General features: G+C 39.1%; 2 protein-coding genes across 3 annotated transcripts in view; one reads left to right on the top strand and one right to left on the bottom strand.

Moving 5' to 3' along the window:
- Window positions 1-1946: 1946 nt before the first annotated feature.
- On the bottom strand, window positions 1947-11428 carry ddx39aa (DEAD (Asp-Glu-Ala-Asp) box polypeptide 39Aa). The gene is made up of 9 exons (XM_056250491.1): window positions 11189-11428; window positions 6656-6783; window positions 6004-6280; window positions 5790-5908; window positions 5525-5656; window positions 5321-5430; window positions 5090-5234; window positions 4801-4948; window positions 1947-2210 (listed from the first exon to the last, which is right to left on the bottom strand). The coding sequence occupies exons 1-9, from the start codon at window positions 11394-11396 to the stop codon at window positions 2194-2196; spliced, it is 1284 nt and encodes a 427-aa protein (XP_056106466.1). The 5' UTR covers window positions 11397-11428; the 3' UTR covers window positions 1947-2193.
- A 2005-nt stretch (window positions 11429-13433) lies between these two features.
- Window positions 13434-25028, top strand: part of evi5l (ecotropic viral integration site 5 like) — a 64136-nt gene continuing 52541 nt past the window's right edge. Inside the window, exon 1 of one of the 2 annotated variants that reach the window (XM_056250490.1) lies at window positions 13434-13681. The gene's annotated coding sequence lies outside the window, so the exon portion shown is untranslated. The remainder of the gene's footprint in view (window positions 13682-25028) is intronic. The other variant, XM_056250489.1, reaches the window with a different exon arrangement.

Below are 25028 nucleotides of genomic sequence, written 5' to 3'. Positions count from 1 at the left end.
CCTCTTATATGTCAAAAGCTCAATGAAATTTTGATTTCTCAGTTCATGAGCCCTTTAACTTGACACAGTGTTCGAATATCTAAAAATATGGTGTATGTGGCAATGGCAGTGCCATGTTTAGTAATGATTTATATATATATATATATATATATATATATATATATATAAGCTACTTAAATGGCCTAATTTAACTATTAGGCCTGCCTGTGAAACCAGGCCTTTGTGTTTTATTGATGTTAACATGATTACAATTTTGCTTATGCCACCAAATATTTTAGTTTAGAGCTTTAATCTCTTTAATGCAATTAGTTATGACTACAGGTGTGCTTCACTTAAATAGATGACAAACACACACACAAAAAAAAACAGGATTGGACACCATTCAGTTATGTTTGTTGCAAAGATGAATATCTTCAGGAACTAATGTAGATTTATAACGCTTTCCAAGGTTCTTACATCCCTCCACTTTGTTAACCTGAGTCCCATTAATCATCACAAGGTTGCAAGTGCTTTCTTACTGAATTTGACCACCATCTCCAGTCAGTGAAGGGGAAGGGGAATATCTTAACACTTAAGTCATACCAGAATATTAATATGCTAAAAAAAAAAAGGCAGAATTAATTAGTATGCCACTTTGCCAATTCATGTATCAATAACCTCATTAATCTACTATGTGATGCATCTCACATTATGACTAATGTGGAAGCAAAAGGGCCACAATGAACAAACATGGTGTGAGTCATCAGAAAGTTTAAATAAATTATGTTACATGGTATAAACATGTCATGCCACACATAAAAGCCTTGTACCCCTTTATCCTGACCTTGAAGCACAGGCACTATTTATCCTGCCTCACAGCAGGATACAGGAGAACATTTATTTTTGCTGATATATTTTTTCATTGCTGTATAATTTAGGAATATCAACAGGATATCTTAGAATAACACTTGATATAACCATTTTGTGTAGCATACTGAAAAGCATCAAGAATGTGGGAGGCTCTACACAGTACATGTCCATTTATTCATTGACACCATCAGGAACTGGCATTAAAAAAAAAACAGGACTTTAGTTTACAGAAATTAGGGATTTTTTATTTATTTATGACAATAAAGAATTTAATCATATGTTCAGTCCCATTTCCAAACACTCATAAGAGTGAACCTGACTATTACTGTATTTATTTTCAAGTCATTTTACTAGTTTTGGAGAAAAGTAAAGGCAAACTCACCTTAAACATCAAAATGCCTTCTAGCACTTACACCATGTCCCATGTTCAAACACTCATAAAAAGGGTTCCTTCAAAGGTTTGCTCATTATTTCAATATATTCCTGTTCAGAGTGACCGACTATTACTGTATTTATTTTCATGTCATATTACTGTATAGTCTTGGAGAAAATGAAAGGTAAACTCACCCCCAAAATCGATTCTATCACTTACACCATGTCAGATATTCAAACATTCATAAAAAGTGTTTCTTCATAGGTTTGCTCATTCTTTCAATTGATTCCTGTCCATTACAGTTTAATGAACAAACAGCTACAAGCTATTTTTCTGTTGTGCTTTTAAAAACATTGTTCTGTTTGTTGGAGTGATTTAGAACGTCAATTGGCTCCTCAACATCTTCAGTGATATTGGGGTTGAACTAACTGGAATAAGGGGTTAATCTTGAGGTGTAGTTCTTCACTATTGGTGTAGTTTTTCACTATTGCTAACGAAACCCCTTATTCCAGTTAGTTCAACCCCAATATCACCGAAGATGTTGAGGAGCCAGTTGACATTCTAGATCACTCCAACAAACAGAACAATGTGTTTAAAAAGCACAACAGAAAAATAGCTTACTTGTAGCTGTCTGTCCATTAAACTGTAATGGAAGAAAGCATTAACAATAAAAAAAATTTACACTTCATTTTAAAATAATTTCAAATACCACCACACAGACAAATTATGTAGTATAAAATGTTTTTAATTCTCAAACCATCAAACAACCACAATTAACAGAAGTAAAAAAGGACTCCCCACCAATCCACTGGAACAATAAAATAAAATACACAAATGGAAGAGAGGCTTTAAGGGCATGATCATAGGAAAATAAAATGGCCGGTTCTCTCTTCCGCTGTCATAGACACTACACTGAGACACAGATACGGAGAGCTGGACTACCACCACCATCACTCCAGCACACATCTAGCTCATCTGGACTGCTCAACTAGAGAGAGAGAAAAAAAAAGAAAGAGGCATTAGGAGTAGGGATGTCAATTCACATAAATTCCCATAATCAATCATGGTTTATTGAACGGCCTTTTTCCATCTTAGAAACATTGCTAAATTACGTAACATGCTATCTGTTTCCGATGCAGAAAAGTTAGTTCATGCATTCATGACCTCGAGACTAGATAACTGTAATGCTTTATTAGCCGGTTGTCCTGCATCCTCAATAAACAAGCTACAGTTAGTGCAAAATGCAGCCGCTAGAGTTCTTACTAGGTCAAGAAAATATGATCATATAACACCAATTTTATCATCTCTACACTGGTTACCTATCAAGTTCCGTATCAATTACAAAGTACTATTACTGACCTATAAAGCCCTAATTGGTTTAGCTCCTGTGTATTTAATGGACCTTCTATCGCCCTACAATCCATCGCGTTCTTTAAGATCACTAAATTCGAGGCTTCTAGTCATTCCTAGGATATCTAAGTCCACTAAAGGAGGGAGGGCGTTCTCACATTTAGCTCCTAAACTCTGGAATAGCCTTCCTGATATTGTTCGAGGCTCCCAGTTTAAAACTAGATTAAAGACGCATCTTTTTAGCCAAGCATTTACATAATGCTTACCTTTTATTATACTGCTGAATCAGATCAAATGCATTTAATACTATAAAACTTGAAGAGACTGTAGGTTATCTGTATAGGTTGCATAGTATTTGCAGTCATTACGTTCCTGTGTATATTGCGTGAATGACGGGTGGTTGGGCAGATATTGTGTTGCGGTAGGTAGTATGCCATACGGAACCGTTGTCCACTGAAACTGCCTATTCACGCACCAGTGGGGCTCGACAGCCTTAGTCAACGGGTTGGCGCGTATGGTTGGGTTGCGGAGAGATTGTGAGATTGTGGTTAGGTCTCAGCAGCAGGAGGGACGTAGAGGTCAGTAAGCTGGGCTGAGTTGAGTGGGGGACGGAGGGGGGTGATTTTGGGACGCAAGAGTCACTGTCTTCATGTTTTGTCTTTTACGCCTGTGTTATGGAAATCATCATTATGAACAGCAGCTACGCTAATTATTTTCCCTTTGCTTTTCTGCTGTTATCTCGGGACGCGAGTCCCGAGAAAATGGCGTTCGTCAGCTCCAGTTTGTATCCAGCCTCTCACGGAGACTTCAGATGCTCCAATCACAAAGCCTATGAAGTGACGACTCAACACGGGCGATATGGACTCTCTATGGTGGACGGCACTGATCCTCAACAACTCGTCTTAAGACCGGCGTGCATACTTGGACTTCCAAAAATACTCTAAATGTTCCGATCCTATCTGACTTGTAATGCTGCCCGAATCATGCACTGTTCCTTCGTTGGCCAGAGGAGAACTGGCCCCCCGACTGAGTCTGGTTTCTCCCAAGGTTTTTTTCTCCATTCTGTCACCTGATGGAGTTTTGGTTCCTTGCTACTGTTGCCTTGGCTTTTGGCTTGCTTAGTTGGGGACATTTAACATTTAATATTCAATAATATTATTGATCTGCCTTACTTAAGGTGGACGTTGACGCAATTTCTTTTAGAAACAAACTTTGTTATATTGTTTTTGTTATATTGTTTTCATGTTATCACTGTGAAGCGCTTTGATACAATCTGTATTGTAAAAAGCGCTATATAAATAAAGGTGACTTGACTTTATATTAACAATTATTTGTTAACCTCTTAAATCAAAAGTGGGTGCGCAACCAAGTTATCACGTAACTTGTTTAACCAACACAAAATAGGTGTCGTTTTAAAGCTTAGAAGCTTGGCTTTACAGTGAATATAGGGAATATGACCATGACTATCACTTAACAAGTGCTTTTAAAATTTGCTGACATTAGAAGTGCTCCATTTACATAGCATGAAAAATAAAAATAACTGCTTTACATGAAAATTTGATCCGTAAAATCTTAGTTCCTAACAGATAAACCTGTCATATATTGTAGAAAATATTGTCGGATTGAACACAATATCTCTTCTCTTTGTGCTCTTTTGCGCATCTGGGATGCGCAAAAGCACTCGAGTCACTATGCATTGGAGCCTTTTATATTATGATAGTTTTGCACAAAAACATACACCAAATAAATGTATTTGTTCTATCATATCTATCATGTTTGTAGGCCAATTACAGACCTGCCAACCTTGAAATTATTTTTTGAGTAGCATCAGCTTGGGGAGGAGGGGCTTCCTATTTTTGGCATTATTTTTTAAGAATGCAAGACACACAAACACATGCCTATCTTCATAATTCTAGTTTTGACTTATAAAGTTTTAGGTTAGGCTACTCTGGGTTCGGGCCACATTCCGAGCTCGGAATATTTACAACGTATATATATATATATATATAAAACATTTAGCCTATTTTTTCTCATGTTTTCTCCATTTATAAGGAAGCAGTGTGTAGTTCGCAAGTTAATGAGGTATAGATCTCGCTTAAAAAAAAAAAAACCTAGTTTTGGATTAGCAGATACTCGAGGTATTATCAGGCCATCTCCATCTTAAATGCACAAAAAGGATCAACATAACTAGAACATTTAAATGCACATTTCTTGTGCCGATTTCTTACTGTAGGTGGAGATGTCGATTTCCTCAGGCAACTCAGCTACGTTGACTTCAAAACGGTCCTGCACATCATTCAGGATCTTTGCATCAGTCTCATCTGATACAAAGGTGACAGCCAATCCTTTTGTGCCAAACCTACCAGCACGAGCAACCTAAAAGATAGAATAAGTTTAACACTCTTAAGTTGTGCATGTTTCCAAGCCCAGCCCTAGTTTTAATCTTGAGGTTGGGCAGTTATTACACTTCTAGTATTGGTGAAAAGTAGAATGCCACCGCGCATGATGCATAAATACCCTGTGTAGGTATGTGTCTGAGTCCTCAGGCATGTCATAGTTGAAAACTATATTAACACGCTCAATATCCATCCCACGGCCAAACAGATTCGTAGCCACCAGGATCCGCCGTTGAAAATCTTTAAACTGTTGATACCGAGACAATCTGCAGGGGAGAGAATGACAAATGATATCAGAATTTGCATTTCTCACCCAACCATTGCAATATCATGGGATCAACAAGTGTCTTACCTTTCTTCCTGAGCCATTCCCCTGTGGATCGCAATGGCTGGAAAATTCTGTTCCACCAGCAGCTGAGACAGAGCCACACAGCGTTGAACTGACTTGACAAATATCACCACCTATATTACATCCAAAAAAAAAAAAAACGTTTGAGTTGACAAGGGCCCACTTTCAAAGCCAATGACTGTGAAAACGAGATGAAATGACAGTCACCTGGTTGAACTCAAGAACGTCAAGAAGGTCAAACAGTTTGCGGTTCTTCTCGCTGTCTTTCAGTTTGGCATAGTATTGCTGAAGACCATGCAGCGTAAGCTTAGTCTCGTCATCAACAAAGACCTCCATTGGCTGTAAGAAGAGAAGAACCTTTACATTTCAGAACACCTTGGATCAAACGGTATCCGATTAGTTTGAGGACCTGCACAACCCTAATTAAAATTGCAAATTAAAACATTAATAAGGAAAAGAGAAATTGACTCACGTCTTGCATGAATTTGCGACAGACCGGTCTGATCTCTTTGCTTAATGTGGCACTGAACATCATGCACTGCTTCTCGTGAGGTGTCAGTCTGAAGATATCCTGGACATCCCGTCTCATATCTAATACACAATCACACACAGTTAGACCTCTAGTAAATGGGAAAACATCCACCTCCATATAGCAGCCCATGAAATAAAAAAATAATAAAACGCACCCAGCTGCTCCAGCATCTTGTCACATTCATCCAAAACAAAGTGTTTGACATTTTTGAGGTTCAAGGTCTTGTTGCGAATGAGGGCAAGGATCCTCCCTGGTGTTCCCACCACAATGTGAGGGCAGCTCTTTTTCAACACGTCCTCATCGTTTTTTATGGACAAGCCGCCGAAGAAGACGGCACACTTAACGTTGGACATGTACTTGGAGAAGCGCTCGTACTCTTTACTGATTTGGAAGGCCAGTTCACGTGTGTGGCACATAACCAACACAGAAACCTGCAGGGAAGACAATGACAAAATGGCAGAGGGCAAAAATTTTTTACTTGGCTTCGCTATCCATAACTTCCACAAGAGCTGATACTAGTTATCCAAGATAACAGTCTGCAACGGGGTTGAAAACCACTGCATAGACACAGAAGAAGATAAATTATAGTCTACTGCTGGTTTTTCTTGCAAGTGGGAAGACTTAATACTAACCCTAAACATTTTTTCTGAGATCAATTGAGAAATAAATAATTTATTGGAAAAATGTTAGTCCGGCCAATCTTACACTAAGGCAAAAAGTTTAGCTTATCTTATGACAATGAGCACCAACATTCCTAGATAATTTATCTGTTTTTGATTGTAAGATGTAGTGCAAACAACACACACCTGCCCATCCACTGGCTCGATCTGTTGGAGTGTGGCAAGCACAAATACAGCAGTTTTTCCCATACCAGACTTTGCCTGGCACAGGATGTCCATGCCCAGGATGGCTTGTGGAATGCACTCATGCTGGACTAAGGAAAGAAGAAAAAATAAAAATACATTAAGAAAGGAAAAATAAAAAGCACTTCAAAAATGTCTAACGAATGTTAACAAATAAATAAAAAAGCAGCTTTAACAAAGATTATAAAGTAGGAGTCAGTTTAATATTTTTGAGTGACCTGAACAAGAATATTCTAAAACCTTTTCTAATAAAAGTTAACTTTTACATGGATGAAAACTTAGGTATCCAAATGTTGTCCCAACTTCAAATTGAGTCATTTGAACAAACAATTTTACATTGCACAATGTTGTACCAGTTCCCAGCATGCATTGCAGCTTGAAAAAAATTAGGTACGCCTGCCGTGAGAGGCATGACATAAATGACATGCTTGCAGCAGTGCCGTCTGAATTTCTGTAATGCTGAAGGTGAGGTACAATTCTTACATCTTTATTAAATAACTTGACAAATCAGTAATTAAAAAAAAAAACGTTCTGTGAGACGTAACTTCATAAACAGCGCGAGTGAACAGCGCCCTTTCAAAATGCACAAATGGCTTCACATCACGTCTTCACTACATGCGAGCTGCACAATTGACAGAATTGACACTTGCACAGTCGCATCATCAATAAATCTTTTTAAATCTTGCCAATTTAAACATTCAAGCGTTCAGCACTCGCGCACTCTTTGAGAGACAGTGCGGTCATGCACACTCAAAACATGCACACAAATTGGCCTCAAAAATAGCTTGCAAGCAGGGGGGCCGCCGCTAGCAGTTTTGGGCCCTATGAAAGAATATGAGGTTGGGCCCCCTTCCACACCCATTCCATTAATAAAATCGATCTCGCCTTTTCTCGCAGCACCCTTGCTCGCAAGTACCAAATTTAGTTATTTGTGTTGCTAATTGCAAGGAGTGCTCACCCAAAAATGAAAATTCTGTCATCATTTACTCACCCTCAAGTACTTACAAATCTATATAAATGTCTTTCTTCTGCTGAATACAAAAGACGACATTGAGGAATATGAGTAACCAAACAGTTGATGGGCCCCATTGACTTCCATAGTATGGAGAGAAAAAAAATACTATGGAAGTTAATGGGGTTAAACTGTTTGGTAGAGAATTTTCATTTTTGGGTGAACTATCCCTTTAAATGGTTAAACACACAAATGCATGTACAAAATTACAGTTTTGGCGAATATTCACGTAAACAGTCAGTTCTCTTAAGTGAATGTAACAAAATAAAAAATGCCACCGCCCTAATCAGTGCCATTGTTTTGTCTCAAGATGTTTGAACGAAGGTCTAATCCTGGCTTAACCTAAGCCCAGTCTGTAAAATCAGTCCAGAGATGCACTGATGTATCAGCCGATAATTGATCAAATTAAAACCATCGGCATATCAGCTATAGCATGAAAAAGGCATGTTAAAACATGATCAAAACACTAATCCATTTTAATGACAAAAGTTTAAATAAGTAAGCAATTGACCGGTATCAATGTGGGCCAATAACTGTTTGTTAAAGGGATACTCCACCGTTTTTTCATATTAAACTATGTTATTCTCTTATCTAAGACGAGTTGATGCATACCTCTCTCGTCTCAGTGCGTGCACTGAATCGCTCTGTCGGGCGGAGAACTTTGAGAGCAGTTAGCTTAGCCCCATTCATTGAATATGGGCCAAACAGAGATGAAGTTAGAAGCGACCAAACACATCCACGTTTTCTCTATTTAAATATAGTTACACGAGTAGTTACACGACCAAGTATGGTGACACTAAATAAAATGTGGCGCTTTTTATAAGCGGGTAAAATGGATAACTATAATGTATGGCGGAATAGCACTTATTGGGAGCACTTCGACTCGGCGCTGTAATATCTTCACTCGTGAAAAGTCCTCTCCCCCTCTCTGTCATTACCGTCAATAGAACCAACGTGACCTGCACGCCTGCAGCAGTAGTTTTTTGTGCAGAGTTGACGGAGGGAGAGGGATAGGGGGGAGAGGACTTTTCACGAGTGAAGATATTACAGCGCCGAGTCGAAGTGCTCCCAATAAGTGCTATTCCGCCATACATTATAGTTATCCATTTTACCCGCTTATAAAAAGCGCCACATTTTATTTAGTGTCACCATAGTTGGTCGTGTAACTACTCGTGTAACTATATTTAAAAAGAGAAAACGTGGATGTGTTTGGTCGCTTCTAACTTCATCTCTGTTTGGCCCATATGCAGGGACGTGCACAGGAATTTTGTGGGGCAGTTGCTCTGACCTGAAAAAAGGGCACTACCCCCAAAACTCACGGGCTATATGAAGGAATATATTCAGTTGAATTTTGCCCATACAAATTGCCTTATCTGATCGTGTGTATGTCCAAACGCAATGCATCATATTATGGTCTTGTTATTATTTATAAAGATTGCAAACGTCAAAGATGAGGTTTATGATATACAACTTTGTAAACAGTATACAAAATGTATTAACAATATGTTAAATGTCACCAAAATACACATGAGAAAAAGAGTTCCTCATATTATTGTTTTTTGTTTTTTAATTATTATTATTATTTTTTTTAAATAAATAATCTGGATTGAATTGACAGATGGGAAAAAACTCGCTTCTAATAAAAATAAAAAAAACGCTTAGATTTCGGAAAAAATACACAAAAAAATTTAACCTTTTGGCTTCCCGTATATTCAATTGTGCTTTTTGCTCATCTGGGCAACTACGCATGAGTTGTAGTATGATTGCGTAAAGGGAACAGGAATTCCGCTAAGGAACAGAATCGACTGCTACACCCAGTGCCGATCCTGACCTCCCTGGGGCCCTAAGCACAATTCTGCTAAGGGGCCCTCTACCTGACCTGTGATGTCGTGAGCTATGTAAACCATTTGCCATTGCCACAGTCACACCTGACACTTCAGCGCTCCCATACAATCCTCCCTCCTTTAAACAAAACAGTCAAAGAATAAGTACAACAATATAGAACAGAATGAGGTTCAAACACACAATATTTATTGAATAGAGTAGGCTATTTTCTATAGAATGTTAAGATAATAAGTGAATATTATTAAGTAAGTGAATATTAACATAAACATAAATAAGAAGAAAATAATAAATTATAACCCTGAGCTTTGCCTTTTGGGATTAACTTTGGTTCTTTCTACAGCCTGGGCATTTTCGGCATCAGTATGATTTTTTAATTTTTTATTATGCATGTTGAAGCAATTCTTGATTTATGGTTATTATTTACTGAGGGATGTGCATCCATTTTGACCAGTATGTCCAGCTAATCAACATTTTTAATTCAATATAGCCTATAAATCAATAGTCAATCAATGTCAAATTGTCAATACATTGCTTTCTATCTTGCATAATTAGTGCAGTTGTTTAGAGTTTTTAACTACACTGAGACTAGATAATCAGTGTCTTGTTTTATAATGTGTACTTTGATTGGGAGTGCCATCATCCACGTGCATGTATTGTACCGTATGTCTGGTCTCCACATATTTCTGCTTGAAAAATGCGAGTTTCATTTCGGCAACGCGCATATGAACGCACGATAACACACGCGACGCGGTTATGTTTTCCGAGCTGCAGTAAACAAACACCGTTGCACTTTGTCGTTTATCAAAATCAAACGTAATAAATAATTGTATTTTACTCTCACTTTTGTCAGCCACAAAGTGATGCAAGAGATGCACTGCCTGCCCAGCTAGGTTAGCAAGACCGAAAAACATCAAACTTTGCTGACATCAAACTTAGAGAGGAGAGAACACAAGTTTACTTGATTGTTGTTCCCGCAATTCACTCTCATGGTTTTTTCTTCTTCCTCTTTTCGTGACCAGAAGGATAGTTTCGCTTCATTTTGTCGTAGATGTTGTAGCTACACAGCTGACGGCGCGATATGACTATGACACGAGATGGAGGCGTGGCCTTAAGTAATTTGCAGCGTTTGCCCTTCATACTGACTCACTTTCGGTGCCCGAATGGAAGTGAATGAGGCTTTGGGATTTTTTTTTTTATCTAGGCCTACGTGAAATTCTGCATCCATTGTACGATTAAATTTTTTTCTCGGAAGGGCAACTTGAGTGAGAAGGGCAACTTGAGTGAGAAGGGCATATGGGCAGTTGCCCGGGCAACCTGAGCAACCCCCCTGTGCATGTCCCTGCCCATATGCAATGAATGGGGCTAAGCTAACTGCTCTCAAAGTTCTCCGCCCGACAGAGCGATTAAGTGCACGCACTGAGATGAGAGAAGTATGTATCAACTCGTCTTAGATAAGAGAATAACATAGTTTAATATGAAAAAACGGTGGAGTATCCCTCTAAGATCGTATCGGGCAAAAAAAAAAATCCTATCGGTGCATCCCTAGTAATACTTGTGAACTTTATGCAGTTATATGGCAGTGTACTCTAAAACCATTAAACTTTTACACAAATCCTCACCCTCAGAAGGATGCTCAAAGCCACAGTCGACGATCGCTCGGAGCAACTCTGGTTTCAGCAGGAAATCGCGGAAGCCAGAGCTGTGAATGGAGACGTACGAGCCTTTCACCTCCTTCTTGCCGGCTGGGACGACACTGTCCACGGCGGTCTGCGGCTCCTCGTCTTCCTCGTAGTCCAACAGCTCATTATCAACATCGTTTTCGGCCATGGTAACTTTGGGAACAACGAGAGGGAACGTAGAGATGTAAATAACACGGTTATGCCAACTATACAGATCAACACTTGCTCGAAAAAATGCTGCTCACAGTTTTTAAGAAGCCTAACGTTAAGCTAATGAATGGATATATTATGGCATAATCCTGCTCATCGAAACTATCACTTATATTGTTCTTTTTTCATCAGTTGTACCTACACAAGGTTAAAGCTGAAACGGTTAATCGTGATACAAGTTGCTATACACGTTTAACCTGCTCCAATTTAAGTTAGCTAACGTTAGCCGATTTACTGCCTGTCGCTCAGCGTGTAACGTTAGACAATAGAGCCGCCATTCGCGGTCGCACCTAAACCGATCTTCTCATCTAAACCAGCGACACAATCCAAATTTTTCAAAAGTATGTAGAATATCCATGACTATAATTTTTTTGATACATGGAAAGCCATGAAATACGAAACGGTTTAGACGCAAAAGGGTTTCGTGTTCGCGTTTAGGCTTTGAGCCTTGCAGGCTGCACCGCTAGAGAAACGCGAGGTAACTTTATCTACAGCTGTCCGTTTAGATAACTTACTTAGATTTGCTTTAAAACTTCTCTGTAAATAAGGTTGAATCCGGAAGTAAATTAGCATGAATTATCCCGCGTTTAACATTAAGGTTAGTAAATGTAAAAGAAAAAAACATAAATTACCTTTCGACGTCGGCTCTCAGGAATGGTGTGGTTAGGCCTTAAGTTTATAGCGCTTCCCGGATATAGAAACCGAGCTCTCCCATTGGCTGTATTCTACGTCAATGATAGTTGAGAAGAAGCGCATACGTGCGATTGGGTAACACAAATATGCGTCGGTGTTGTGGGCGGGTTCAAAAACCAGTCGCCGACTCGCCAGCCGTCATACTCTAAAATGGCCACACGATGTCACTATATGTATTCTGATTTTTGGCCTTCAATGACAAACGTTTATGGTATATAAACAGTGCGAACTAAAACTCGAAGACCTCATTAAAAAATTTATGTTATACCCTTAAAACGGTTTTGGCATTTAAAAACCGAAAAAAGACAACTTTATAAAAATAAAATAAAAATAGTTTTGTTTATACAACACTAAAGCCAGAGTAAACAAAGCTTTGTTGTCATAAATGTCAGATTTTCAATAGTATCAAGGCATTAAAATAGACAATACAGAAAATAAATGGCTGCCTAATTTGGAAACAAATAAAACATAAAACAATATAGTTATGGAATTAATTTATACATAAATTATGGATTATATAAATAAAAAAATAATTATTCAAATATAAATGCCTACTATCCCCCATGTAAATATTGACACTGACTGAACTCAGGTTAAATTTCCTTTGAATTCTCTGTCTGTGACATTCTGAAATTCTGAAACATTTTTATTTTATTTTTTATGAAAATGCAAAACATAAACATTTTCGCGAGTGATTTCACAATAGTGTACAACCATGTAGAATTCTCTATAGAACTAGATCTGTTCACTTAACAAAGAGAAGAGCGGATCATTAATAAACCTTCAAATATTACATTTACTAAATTTTTGGAAGTAAAAAGAATAGGCCTCTAGATTTATTTATTTTTATGCTATTTTGTATATGATTTATGTGACATTATAGTAGTTATTATCGTACAAAAATAACGTGGCTCATCTTTAGAAGATAATAAACCGGACAAAACTGTCTGAACAGTTACACCAATCAACACCGCAACATCACCTGCCCGCTACCCACTGTGGCTGAGGTTAAGAACAATAAAGGATTGGTGGGATTTGCTGTCAATCATGGCTATTCCAGTTTAGTCTATCCTCCTATTGGTCAAACGTTTGTCAATCGCATGAGATCCGCTGACGTTAGAACATTGCACTATGGTTCTTTTTGAACGAGACTGTGAAATAAACGGAAAACAAATGCGCATTATGGATTGGTTCTCATCGAGTATTCATTGTAATAAGATAGATTATGATTCCCAGCATTTTTATTAAATCACGGCAGAGGTAGTAGGCGGGACCTGGGCGGGGTTTTCTCTTGTAGGCGTCGACCGCAGCTCTCCTTGAGGAAGCTCGCCCTGACGACTCATATTTTCCTCTAGATGAGCATCCACATCCAATAAATCCAATATGGTGCCCTATTCATTTCCTGCCTTGCCGTAGTGGTCCAACGGCTTCGTACAAGAAAGGATTGCCGATATCTGCCGGTTTTGTGACCGATCATCTTTAATATGGCAAGATCGCCGGAGCAGCTTCAGTAATGAGACCGAAATTCAGGTGGGCATTGCTCTATGCATTTTCCATCAATGACAGTGTGTGGTGGCTGGTTTATTATGTGTGCACTCATCCATTGGTATACGAGCTTTATTTCAAAAAGGTTAATCGGGGTGATATGACATAGAGAGGTAGTCTAGGGAAAAGCGGGGAAATTCCAGCGCATCACACTCGTGCTCCCATCTCTGGACCAGCAGCGCTGGTTTGCCTGCCTGCCCATCTGCTAGTTGCCATGGGGGGAAAAAATCTTCATCCACACCCCTTATTATCGTACACGGAAGCAAATGTGATTGTGACCTAATTTAATAGCTAGTCATAAAAATACACATTGCGTTTAAGTAGCCTATTGTGCTTTGAATTCAGTGCAGCTATTCTCCATTGCAAAGGCGCTTGCATTTAATGTCAATAACGCTGCACAATCAGAACGGTCATATCACCAAAAATCCCTTCGCAATTGCAAATATAATGTGTTACTAATCCATTGCACACCTATAGAACTGGCATCCCCCCTAGTGGTGCATTTGCATGCGGTTTTGCTGAGTCCGGTCTACAGGCTTATTGTAGTTGCCTGTAACAGTCGTTGACCAGATCGGCTATGGCTGTTTTAAGCCTATCTTCTTGAAAGACCTGAAGAGCTTGTTATATTTTATATATAGCGATGTGAAGCGTAAACATGCATCATGGCTGTCATGCACATTTCATTTTTGTCATTGACATTTAGACATTTTGGTCAAACCAAAGGAAAATATGCCTTGGTGAGCTGTTATGTTCTCTTATTTTGGTTTGTCAGAGTTTAAGAGATTAATTGTCTAGCTCTTCCTAATGATTAAGGGCAGTCTGATTACATGTTTTGGTAGGGAGGAGGAGAGTTTACTTGTTTGAGTCGGTATTTAATGAATAGACTGTGATTGTGCTACCAGCGAAGGGAAAAAAAGGTTTTGGGGATCTCATCTCATGTTGTTTTTGTAATTTTCTTTTTAATTCATGATTATATAATTGTGAAAAATGTCATTGCAAATGGTTAAATTTGATTGCTTAACAAGTATTGGGATCATGTGACATCATATCATGCTTTATTTGAGTCATTAACAACGTCACTAAAATCTGTGTGAGCAAAATTTCTTAACCATTGTAACCATTACATTTTTTCAAGACCCAGGCCTGATAAGATAATAGTAACCTCATCATCTCAGTCCTCTTCATCAAGGCCGTAACTATGTCTTGATTTTGTTTTGGGTTGTGGAAGGTATAGGTCATATAAAACAGTAAAGCAACTAGAATTTATTGTTAAGGATTTTAAACTATTTGCAAATAATATTCACATATTCACTCTTAAACTTGTGCCTAATGTGATGAAAATGTCTCTGTTTATGTTTCTGGTCTCATCACATTCAATTATGAATTACACGAATCCCATGAATAATAGCCTACTATATTTGATTTAAAGAAAATTGAGTAGGGCAACAGGGCTATTTACCCCGGTGCGCCTTTAGTCCCATTGTACCCTATTACTCTCAGTTGTTACTCAACATTTCTGTCATAAAACAGTTGTCAAATTAAATGTTTAGCTACTTACATCTTACCTTGCACTCTTTCGCCTTTAAAACTAAAGTGTTGTGCTGCGATTCATTCTCGGCTAATCTGTGTGAAAACTAAAGCCAGCCTTCTTTGTTTAACTTTTGATTGATCGCCTCAAGCATTTTGACATTGACAAGCAATTTTAGACTGCTAAGGCAGACCACCCTAAATTTTACTTTTGAAACTGTTGTCATCCTAACAACAAACAAGGCAGTGTGTATGAAGTCTAGAATATCAAGTATTGGAGGGGATACTTGATTTGGCCATATCTAATTATTGCTCAGTGTCTATGGTGGTTACGGCCTTGCTCTTCAATATGTGGTAATCTAGGCATCCGACAGATTGTGTGAACTCTAAAGACATTAGAGAAGATTATGATTTGCTTGGGGTTCCAGCTTAACTCAGTCATGCTGCATCAGTACTCATTTGGTGAAACAGTTACTAGGACTCAGGTTATTGTAGAGATGGTACAGTAAAAAACAAAAACAAATGACTGCACTGGAAATTCATATAATCTCTCCGAGGGTTGACGTATTGGCTGGTTAGCATGGTCCAGTTAGCCACTGTTGTTGGTTGTTGTCAAACTTGTCATTGCTGTGTATTCTGAGGGAATAGGTTTTTTAGCAAGTAACATATAGCTACATTAACCGTTCGTTTACCCAGTCTGCTGGTGTTCTTGTGATGCAGTCAGCAGCATTGTTATGACATTATTGCCTTGCAGCTCCAGAGTAATTAGTTCTATAGCATTTACAATTTGGATGATTGGCACACAAATGTTCTGAATTTAGTGCCCATGAGCAAAAGACTGCAGATTTCAAATCGCATACTTCAACTGGGTCCTGTGCTGGTTTGGAAATGTTAACAGATTTTTCCATGTAACTTAAAACTCTTTGGATCTACTAATGTAAATAAACGGTGGACACATTTTTGTTCTAATGGCTGCACTTGACTCTGTGTTTCTTTGAAATGACATCATGATTTACATACAGTGCTTGATTGGTCATGTGAACTGTGAATGGTAAACTGATATGGTTACTGTTGTGATTTCATCAGGACAAACAAGCCGTTATGTAGTACACATGCCCTAGAGAGCCTGAGAGAAAGGCATTATCCGCCCTCTGCGACCTCTTTTACTCGCCGTATCTCTCTTTTCCTTTCTGTATTTGTGTTGAAGTGTTCTGGCACTGTCACACTTTCTCTTGGTTTACAGCTGCTGGCTAACTTCACGTCATCATTTCAAACAGCACACGAATGTGAAGGCTGGGCTTACCCTGCATGTATTTTGAAGGTTTTGAGTGTGTCTCTGACAGGGAGATGATGACTTCGCTTGAGAGCAGCTGGGGCTCATTGACCATGACGATCATAACGGGCCTGTACCTACGTTTTCCTGTTTCCATCCGCTGCTGCTGTTTGTTGGGTTTTACTTAGTCATACTAATTTGAATTCACTGCAGCTGCACAGCAGATGTCTTATTCTTTTTCTGCCATCTAAATTGTTTATTAACCTCATTTTATTTTCTGTGTCATTCAAAAGTTTTTGTTGTTGTTATGACTGTAGTTGTTGTCATTGTTATGGTAGATTTTATTTTGCCTGATTTAATTTTAATCAAAACCACTTTGGCCCCTGTAGGGCTGATTGATTGTGACAAATATCATAGTCACAGGTAACCACGATTATTTAACATTTGGGGTGGGAGAAAAAAAAAACAATTCTTGATGCATCGCGATTCTCTCTTCAACAATTCGTAATCACACTCGTATTATATTTACATTCACATTTATACATTTTGCAGCTGTTCTGTTATTTCCAAGGCACAAATGAGGAACTTTTTATTGTATTATATTATAAGTTATTGCCCCATCATAACCATTTATTGTCCGGCAAACGCCATATTACTAATTTTTTTGCAATTTAGCTAATAAGGCGGTTGTCATGTGAATTATGAAGTGCTAAAAGAACTTGGTGACTGGGGAGGAAGTTTTAAGTACACTCTGAGTGATCGGCTGATAATCACATTCTATGACTAAATTTGGCCGATCTCACGAACCAATCGCAATTTGATGACGTAAAACCATAAAAATTTGCCTCTGATGCCCATGTAAGCATTATGCAGACGAGGCTTTTGTGCCCCGTTCTACTTTGTAACTTCACAAAACATTAGTGAACCGTAGTAAATCGGCCATCTTTATTTAGACCAGGTTATCTTGAGCCCCCAAACAGCATAACATGATGCGTCTATCGTGATAAAATCCTCACGGAGTGACATGACATGCTGCTTGGCTGAAGCTATAGGACTTCCGGGATCCGATTGGCGTCACGATCATGACGCAGTGTTTTCCAATGTCATTTGAAAGTTCAACCAATTGAAACTGGATCTCGGGAATGATGGAATGATGTATAGAGACTATTCAGACACCGTTTTAAAGCTGAAGTACGCTTGCATTGGATCAATCTTACAGATCGACAGGTCTTGATTTACCGTGTACCCTAGAATGGGATTGCTCAGCTGAAACAACGCTGGAAGATCATCACTCATCAACCAGGATCATATTACTTATATTCTATGTTATTATACACTCACCTAAAGGATTATTAGGAACACCTGTTCAATTTCTCATTAATGCAATTATCTAATCAACCAATCACATGGCAGTTGCTTTAATGCATTTAGGGGTGTGGTCCTGGTCAAGACAATCTCCTGAACTCCAAACTGAATGTCAGAATGGGAAAGAAAGGTGATTTAAGCTATTTTGAGCGTGGCATGGTTGTTGGTGCCAGACGGGCCGGTCTGAGTATTTCACAATCTGCTCAGTTACTGGGATTTTCACGCACAACCATTTCTAGGGTTTACAAAGAATGGTGTGAAAAGGGAAAAACATCCAGTATGCGGCAGTCCTGTGGGCGAAAATGCCTTGTTGATGCTAGAGGTCAGAGGAGAATGGGCCGACTGATTCAAGCTGATAGAAGAGCAACTTTGACTGAAATAACCACTCGTTACTACCGAGGTATGCAGCAAAGCCTTTGTGAAGCCACAACACGCACAACCTTGAGGCGGATGGGCTACAACAGCAGAAGACCCCACCGGGTACCACTCATCTCCACTACAAATAGGAAAAAGAGGCTACAATTTGCAAGAGCTCACCAAAATTGGACAGTTGAAGACTGGAAAAATGTTGCCTGGTCTGATGAGTCTCGATTTCTGTTGAGACATTCAGATGGTAGAGTCAGAATTTGGCGTAAACAGAATGAGAACATGGATCTATCATGCCTTGTTACCACTGTGCAGGCTGGTGGTGGTGGTGTAATGCTGTGGGGGATGTTTTCTTGGCACACTTTAGGCCCCTTAGTGCCAATTGGGCATCGTTTAAATGCCACGGCCTACCTGAGCATTGTTTCTGACCATGTTCATCCCTTTATGGCTACCATGTACTCATCCTCTGATGGCTACTTCCAGCAGGATAAGGCACCATGTCACAAAGCTCGAATTATTTCAAGTTGGTTTCTTGAACATGACAATGGGTCTCATTCATGAAACACGAGCAGAACGAATTTTTGTGTAAATCGTGTGTAAAGTGGTTCTGGCGTAAATTTTCGGATTCATTAAAATGTTCGTATTTTCCAAATGTTAGTTGGTACACAAGAAATCTACACCTGCTCCCAGCCACGCGTAAATAGTGCGCTTAACACCCGAACGTTTTGCTCATTAATAAGGCTGCATTTTAATTCACCTTAATCGGGTAGCTACATATTCAACAAATATGTAGCTAGTGTTGTCACGGTACCAAAATTTCAGTATTCGGTACCAATACCAGTGAAAATCCACGGTTCTCGGTACCAATTTCGGTACCAAAGCCTAATTTAGATAAAATTTACATATATTAAAGTGTATATCACAGTTACAAAGATGGAAACTGTAGTATTAAAAACACTTTACAATAAGATTCTATTTGTTAGATAACATTAGATAAAATGACCTAACAATAAACCATAGTTATATACTGTAGCAATTATTCTCCTTGGGGTTAATTTAAAAATATACTAATACATTTTTTAAATCAAAAGTTTTATCTGTTAACATTATTTAATGCACAATGAATGAAGTAAACAAACATGAACAATCAAGTGTTTGTAATAAATAACTTTCACAAACATTAATTAATGTTGTAAAAATATATTACTTAATATTTACTTAATGTTAATTACATTACTTAATGTGTTAACATCAACACATTGAGTGAACACAATGTGTTGATGTTAACACATTAAGTAATGTTAATGAATGGTATTTTATTGTAGTGTTACCAAACTATACAGGAGATAAAACATGTTTTATTTGACTAAACTGTAGCCTACTTTTATTTAATCCAAAACTGCCAAAAATGTCACTCTTGCCTGTCTTCAAAACTTGAGAACCCTGTAGCTGATTTCTAATGCAAGGGCTAGAAATCAATTAATTCTTTGCTGATACTTCCTCGTCATCACGGAGAGGGCAGTTTGCACCGCTTTCTCCTTCTCTCCACAAGCGCTCTCTCTCGCGTGTCTCCGCTATGCAACCATAAACAGTGACGCGCCTGGAAAAACAAGCTCGCACGTCGCTTCTATTATGAGCGCGCTTCCCGCGCGCCTACATTTGAAATTTGCACGCGCAAAAAACGTGCTATGTGAACGTGTGAACGGCCCTTTATGGCAACGTGACATTAGCCTAATTCAACATATTTCCATATGTGGCTCTTTCCTCCTTTCTTGTCAACAAGTGGATTCAGAGCCAGCGCATTAGCAGCGCCGCCGGTCGCCATGTCTCAGTGTTTTTATGAAGAGGACGCAACTCTGCACCTTTCAGACAGCGCGCATCAAGAACCGGATTAACCCGGTACTCGGTACCTAGAAAAGCTGGTACCGTAACCGTTCATTTTTTTTAGTACCGACTTGGTACCGAAGTACCGAGTTTTTTGACAACACTATATGTAGCTATTATTCAACAAATATGTAGCTAATATTTGAAAAAATATTATATAGTAATTACATACGGTTTTTCTTATCATGAGAGCCAGTAATAGCATCTGCGGTGGTGGTCCTTCTCCAGTTTGAATACTATTTTTCCGAAGTGAACTAATTCGTTTTTTTTGCTCTCAAGCTTAATGTCGAACCATTTTCTTCTCACTTCTGGGAATGTTCGATTAATAGATAACAGATGAAACTCCATATGCTGCCAAGCTTCCTTTTTTTAGGACCCGATACGCCACTATGTAGGCTACGCTTGAAAATAAAATGTGGCGTTTTGAATGAACTTCTGATAATAAAACTTCAATTTCTGCATCTGAGAATTATTTTTTCATTCGCATTCATGTCATAATATGATGCCCATATATAGTTGTCAGTCGGATTTAATGGGCGGGATTTATGGTAATTGAGAATGAACGTGCACGCGCATCCCATTTACGACTGATTGGAATTCATTAACACACACACACATTTCACTATCACATCCGACGTTTACGAAGTATTTGTGAATCAGGCCATGCTTAAAAATATTCTTGTTTGCCGTAACCCGACCGACCCTGTCAAATTAGGACCGACCCAATTATTTATTTTTTTCCCCTTTTAGTCCGACCGACTTGCCGGTTGTAAACTTGCATTAAGACCGACCGATTTTTTTTTTACTCTTCAAACAACTAATACAAATGCAATAAAATAATATACATTTATTATAGTAAGTATTGTGAATATAAATTGCGTAGGCTACGTTCTTTCTTTTAAATAAAAACCCGTGGCGTCATCTATTATGATTATGTTTACACCATTGGTTTACGCATGTCACACTATGGCCTGTGCGTTCGCTTCGTTTCATTCACTGTCAATGGTTCGCGCTCGGTGATGATGGCTGCGGCGCGGCTGCTTGTGAAATACGTCTGTATGAGCCTACATTTAGTCGCTCATTATTCGAAATTCTTAATGGTCAAATAGGGAATCGATGTTAACGGCCTTTTCTCGGAGCCCGTCATGACATGCCCACCGCGAACGCGCGTCACACAGCAACTGCAGGCTCTGACAAACAAACACACATAAGTGTGGGAAGCCAAACACACCGAAAGGGGGACGAAACGGCGCGGTGTGTTACAGAGTTCGCGCTGCGCTGACTTGTAATCTGCGTGGCTCAATGGACCGAGACGCGCGAGCGCGACAGACTCGACAGCGCAGGAGAAGTGTTTGCTTGCGCCAGCCAATGGTCAGAGCGGCGCGAATTAATCTCACCAGCGCCGCGCTGACCAATAAAACAGCACATCCCATACCGAAATGTACTAAATTGCACAAAAGAAAATCGACCATTCCATAATATGTCAGGACTACTTAATCGGCCTATAGTTTCCTACAATGCGCCTAGCTATTTGACCACACTGATTTCCGTTAATAATAGCAGATGTTTATGGGTCAAATCTCTCACTCTCTCCCTGCAACTTTTTGTTACCCTCCTTTCCTGCCCCTAGACCAGAAAGGGGGCTTGTAACAGTATGGGTCAAATGTAAACGAATGGTGCCAAACGCGCTGTTTTATTGGTCGGCGCGGCGCTGGTGAGATTAGTCATTTTAATTTATTTGTTTCCCTCTGAAAATCCACTTTCATTGAAATCTAGTGGCTCCTTTTTTTCTTTTGATTCTGCCTATTTTTTCCCAAATGAATGCAGCTGGAATTAATGCAATAAATATGTTTTTTTTTTTTACAAAGATTTCAAATTGTTTGTGGTCTATAACCTGTATCAGAATGAGGTTCGCAATGGTGCGCCCGAAGGCATGGGGGTTGAAGACCCAGTCAGTGACGTCACGATATGCAAATTTGTTTAAATTCATACCGACCTAATCACCATGACCAAAATTATCCTTTTTTTTTACATTGAATCTTGAAAAAAAAATATATAGACCTACCTACCGACCCTTTTTTTTTTTTTTTTTGCTGTTACTGCAAACCAAAATATTTTTAAGGATGGCCTCAGGAGAAGAGTTTTCGGGAAGGTCTCTTTACGCGCAAATCACTCGCATATTTACTCGTATATTTACGAATGTTTCATGAATGAGACCCAATGAGTTCACTGTACTAAAATGGCCCCTACAGTCACCAGATCTGAACCCAATAGAGCATCTTTGGGATGTGGTGGAACGGGAGCTTCGTGCCCTGGATGTGCATCCCACAAATCTCCATCAACTGCAAGATGCTATCCTATCAATATGGGCCAACATTTCTAAAGAATGCTTTCAGCACCTTGTTGAATCAATGCCACGTAGAATTAAGGCAGTTCTGAAGGTGAAAGGGGGTCAAACACAGTATTAGTATGGTGTTCCTAATAATCCTTTAGGTGAGTGTAAATGTATATATTTATGCTTTATTGTTCACGGCACAGCTCGGCTCGCTTTAATTGGCTCGGTTTGCTTTTCCACTGCAGTGAGTACCGCTTCAAAGTGGGTGGTATTATAGACTGATCGTTATAGTTGCGCCGCCTACTGCCGTGACATCATCCGCTCCTCGGCTTCCAACGAGATGAACGTCTGCACCTCGTCTACTGACCACGATTCAGCCATTTCCTTTTTCAAGTTGCGTGTGACAGTCGTTTAAAGCAAGTCGTTTAAAAAAGTTGTGGGAACAAATTATACTGCGGTGGCTGTTGCTGCTAGCGGGTTTGGTGTCTTGTTTCGCAAATCCTATGACGCTGGTAGTGACAATTCTCTCTGACCAATCGGTGATCTGCAGTGTTTACACGTCACATTTTAGTATCGGTACCGAGGTGGTACTATTTAAGCAAGCTGTACCATGCATTGGAAAAGCACCAAAAAGTGAGCCGTACGAAGCCGCACCGAACCGTACCATGCAGTGGAAAAGTGCCATAAAACCCTCAGATCACTTGTTTGAAGAGGTTTTGGGCTTTTGTTAAAAAGGCTATAATGGTCCCAAATGCCATAACTTTTGTTTGCTTTGAGACATCAACACACAATTTTGCAGTTGACACGATTGTGAACAGGCAGTTGACATGATTGACAGATGCAGTTGTTGACATGATTGTCAACAAGCCCAAACATGTTTTTAAGACCTGTCATATACTGTTTACTATCTAATAGTCATCATGTCAAGCACGAATATGAATAATAACGAAATAAATCAATAAATTGCATCTTTTTTCTGGGGTTTTCTTAGCAGTTGTAACACTTAGCAGTTGTAACACATCAAAATCTATTTTCTTCCAAATTTGAAAAGATTTCTATCAAATGAATACCAAGTACTTGATGATACCTTTTATTTTTTTGTAGAGTTATAAGCCATTACTTTTCAGTATGCCACTTGAAATCGCATGAAATCATTAAAAAAATGCCTTCAGGGTTTAAGGGGTTAACAGTGACCATCGACAGAGAGCTTACATGTCACTTATAATAAGCTGAATGGGATGATTGGGATTGGTATCGGCCGATCATGATGACAAGCAATCGGTAGTTGGTATCGGCTGCAAAATTCCTGATCGGATCATCCCTATTTAGAAGTTACAGCATTTTATAGTACATTCAAAGGGATTATGATGTTCCAAACTTGGTTAATCTTCGAAACACAAATTAATATATTTTTAATGAACCCTGAGACTGTATTGCCAGATCCCACAAAACAAGCGGCCAGTTCTGACCAAAATGATCTCAAAACGTCACTTTATAAGAATACATTTCCTCAGTTTTCTCCTCTTCTACCATTATATTTAGTGTCTCAACATAACCTGAACATTGTGCTTTCTGCTTTTTGTATGATTATAAACTGCAATTGAATTTAGGGATATTGTACACCTGGCCTGTTGCTGGAAATGATACTTAATCAGGACTCCCTGAATAAGAATATTCTTGTTTATGATCTCTACTTAGTCTCGTATAGCCAGACCTTCAGACTGACGGCAGAAGGTCTGGACTTTCATTGGCCAAGGACCGCCCAAAAGCCTTTTGACTGACATGTAAAGCAACCAATCACAGTTAATTTTGTTCCGCGTCATATTTAGGGGCGTGGAAATGTAACGTCAATGTCCCTACAATAACAGACCGGTATTTAAAACTCTTAGACGTATTTTAAAGAGTCTATGACGCGATCTTTACATACTTCTCATACTTCCAGCGTTTAGTTGATCCTGATAAGCACTCATTGTCACAGTTGTAAACAACACGACGGCGTTCTTCTTCCATGAGGGGGTTTGGCGACACTGCATCTTTGTTTGACCATTAAAGAACGCAACACACGTCTCCCGGACATCCCGTAGAGTTCAACCTATCAGATCACGACTTCGAAACGCTCAAAGTGTTTCCAGTTAAGTGTGGCATATGCATCAGACGTTCATCCAGCGGTCCGTGGGCGTGACGTCTGAGGCTGAGACTAATCTCTACTTGGCATTAAAGTTCAGCTGCATATGTTTTCTCATTTTGAGAACTGATGAGCCAAGTTATCCCTCATGATCTTGCCTGGTAAGCCATTGTGTTTATGCAGTATCGTCCCTCCTTGGTTGCGTAAACCAGTTGAAAGATTTGTGTAACAAGAGATCATACATGTAATGCAATTATTCCTCTTATAATTGCAATGATCAAACATTTTATGCCTAGATTAACTGATCATATTGAAGATCATATTTATTATACTTGATAGTCCACCCTAAAAGACTGTGTCAGCCCTTCAGTCATGTCATGTAGTCTGTGAGTGACTCATTAGATGCCTTTGTGAAGGGCAGTTAATGGTGGAGAGGGTGTGTTCTTGTGCGTCTCTA

This window comes from Rhinichthys klamathensis, unplaced genomic scaffold (assembly GCF_029890125.1).
Source record: "Rhinichthys klamathensis goyatoka isolate OS25496 unplaced genomic scaffold, OSU_Roscu_1.1 h1tg000069l_1, whole genome shotgun sequence".
NCBI classification, from domain to species: Eukaryota; Metazoa; Chordata; class Actinopteri; order Cypriniformes; family Leuciscidae; genus Rhinichthys; species Rhinichthys klamathensis.
This window is presented reverse-complemented; position numbering and strand designations above follow the sequence as displayed.

Bases quoted from the DNA above. Each gene is read 5' to 3' on its own strand.
- ddx39aa (XM_056250491.1), bottom strand. From the start codon at position 11,396: ATGGCCGAAAACGATGTTGATAATGAGCTGTTGGACTACGAGGAAGAC. The intron at 6,281-6,655 runs GTGTGTGTTGTT...TCTTCCCTGCAG, and splicing joins TCGAGCCAGTGGATGGGCAG to GTTTCTGTGTTGGTTATGTG. The intron at 4,949-5,089 runs GTATTTATGCAT...TCTATCTTTTAG, and splicing joins CAGACACATACCTACACAGG to GTTGCTCGTGCTGGTAGGTT.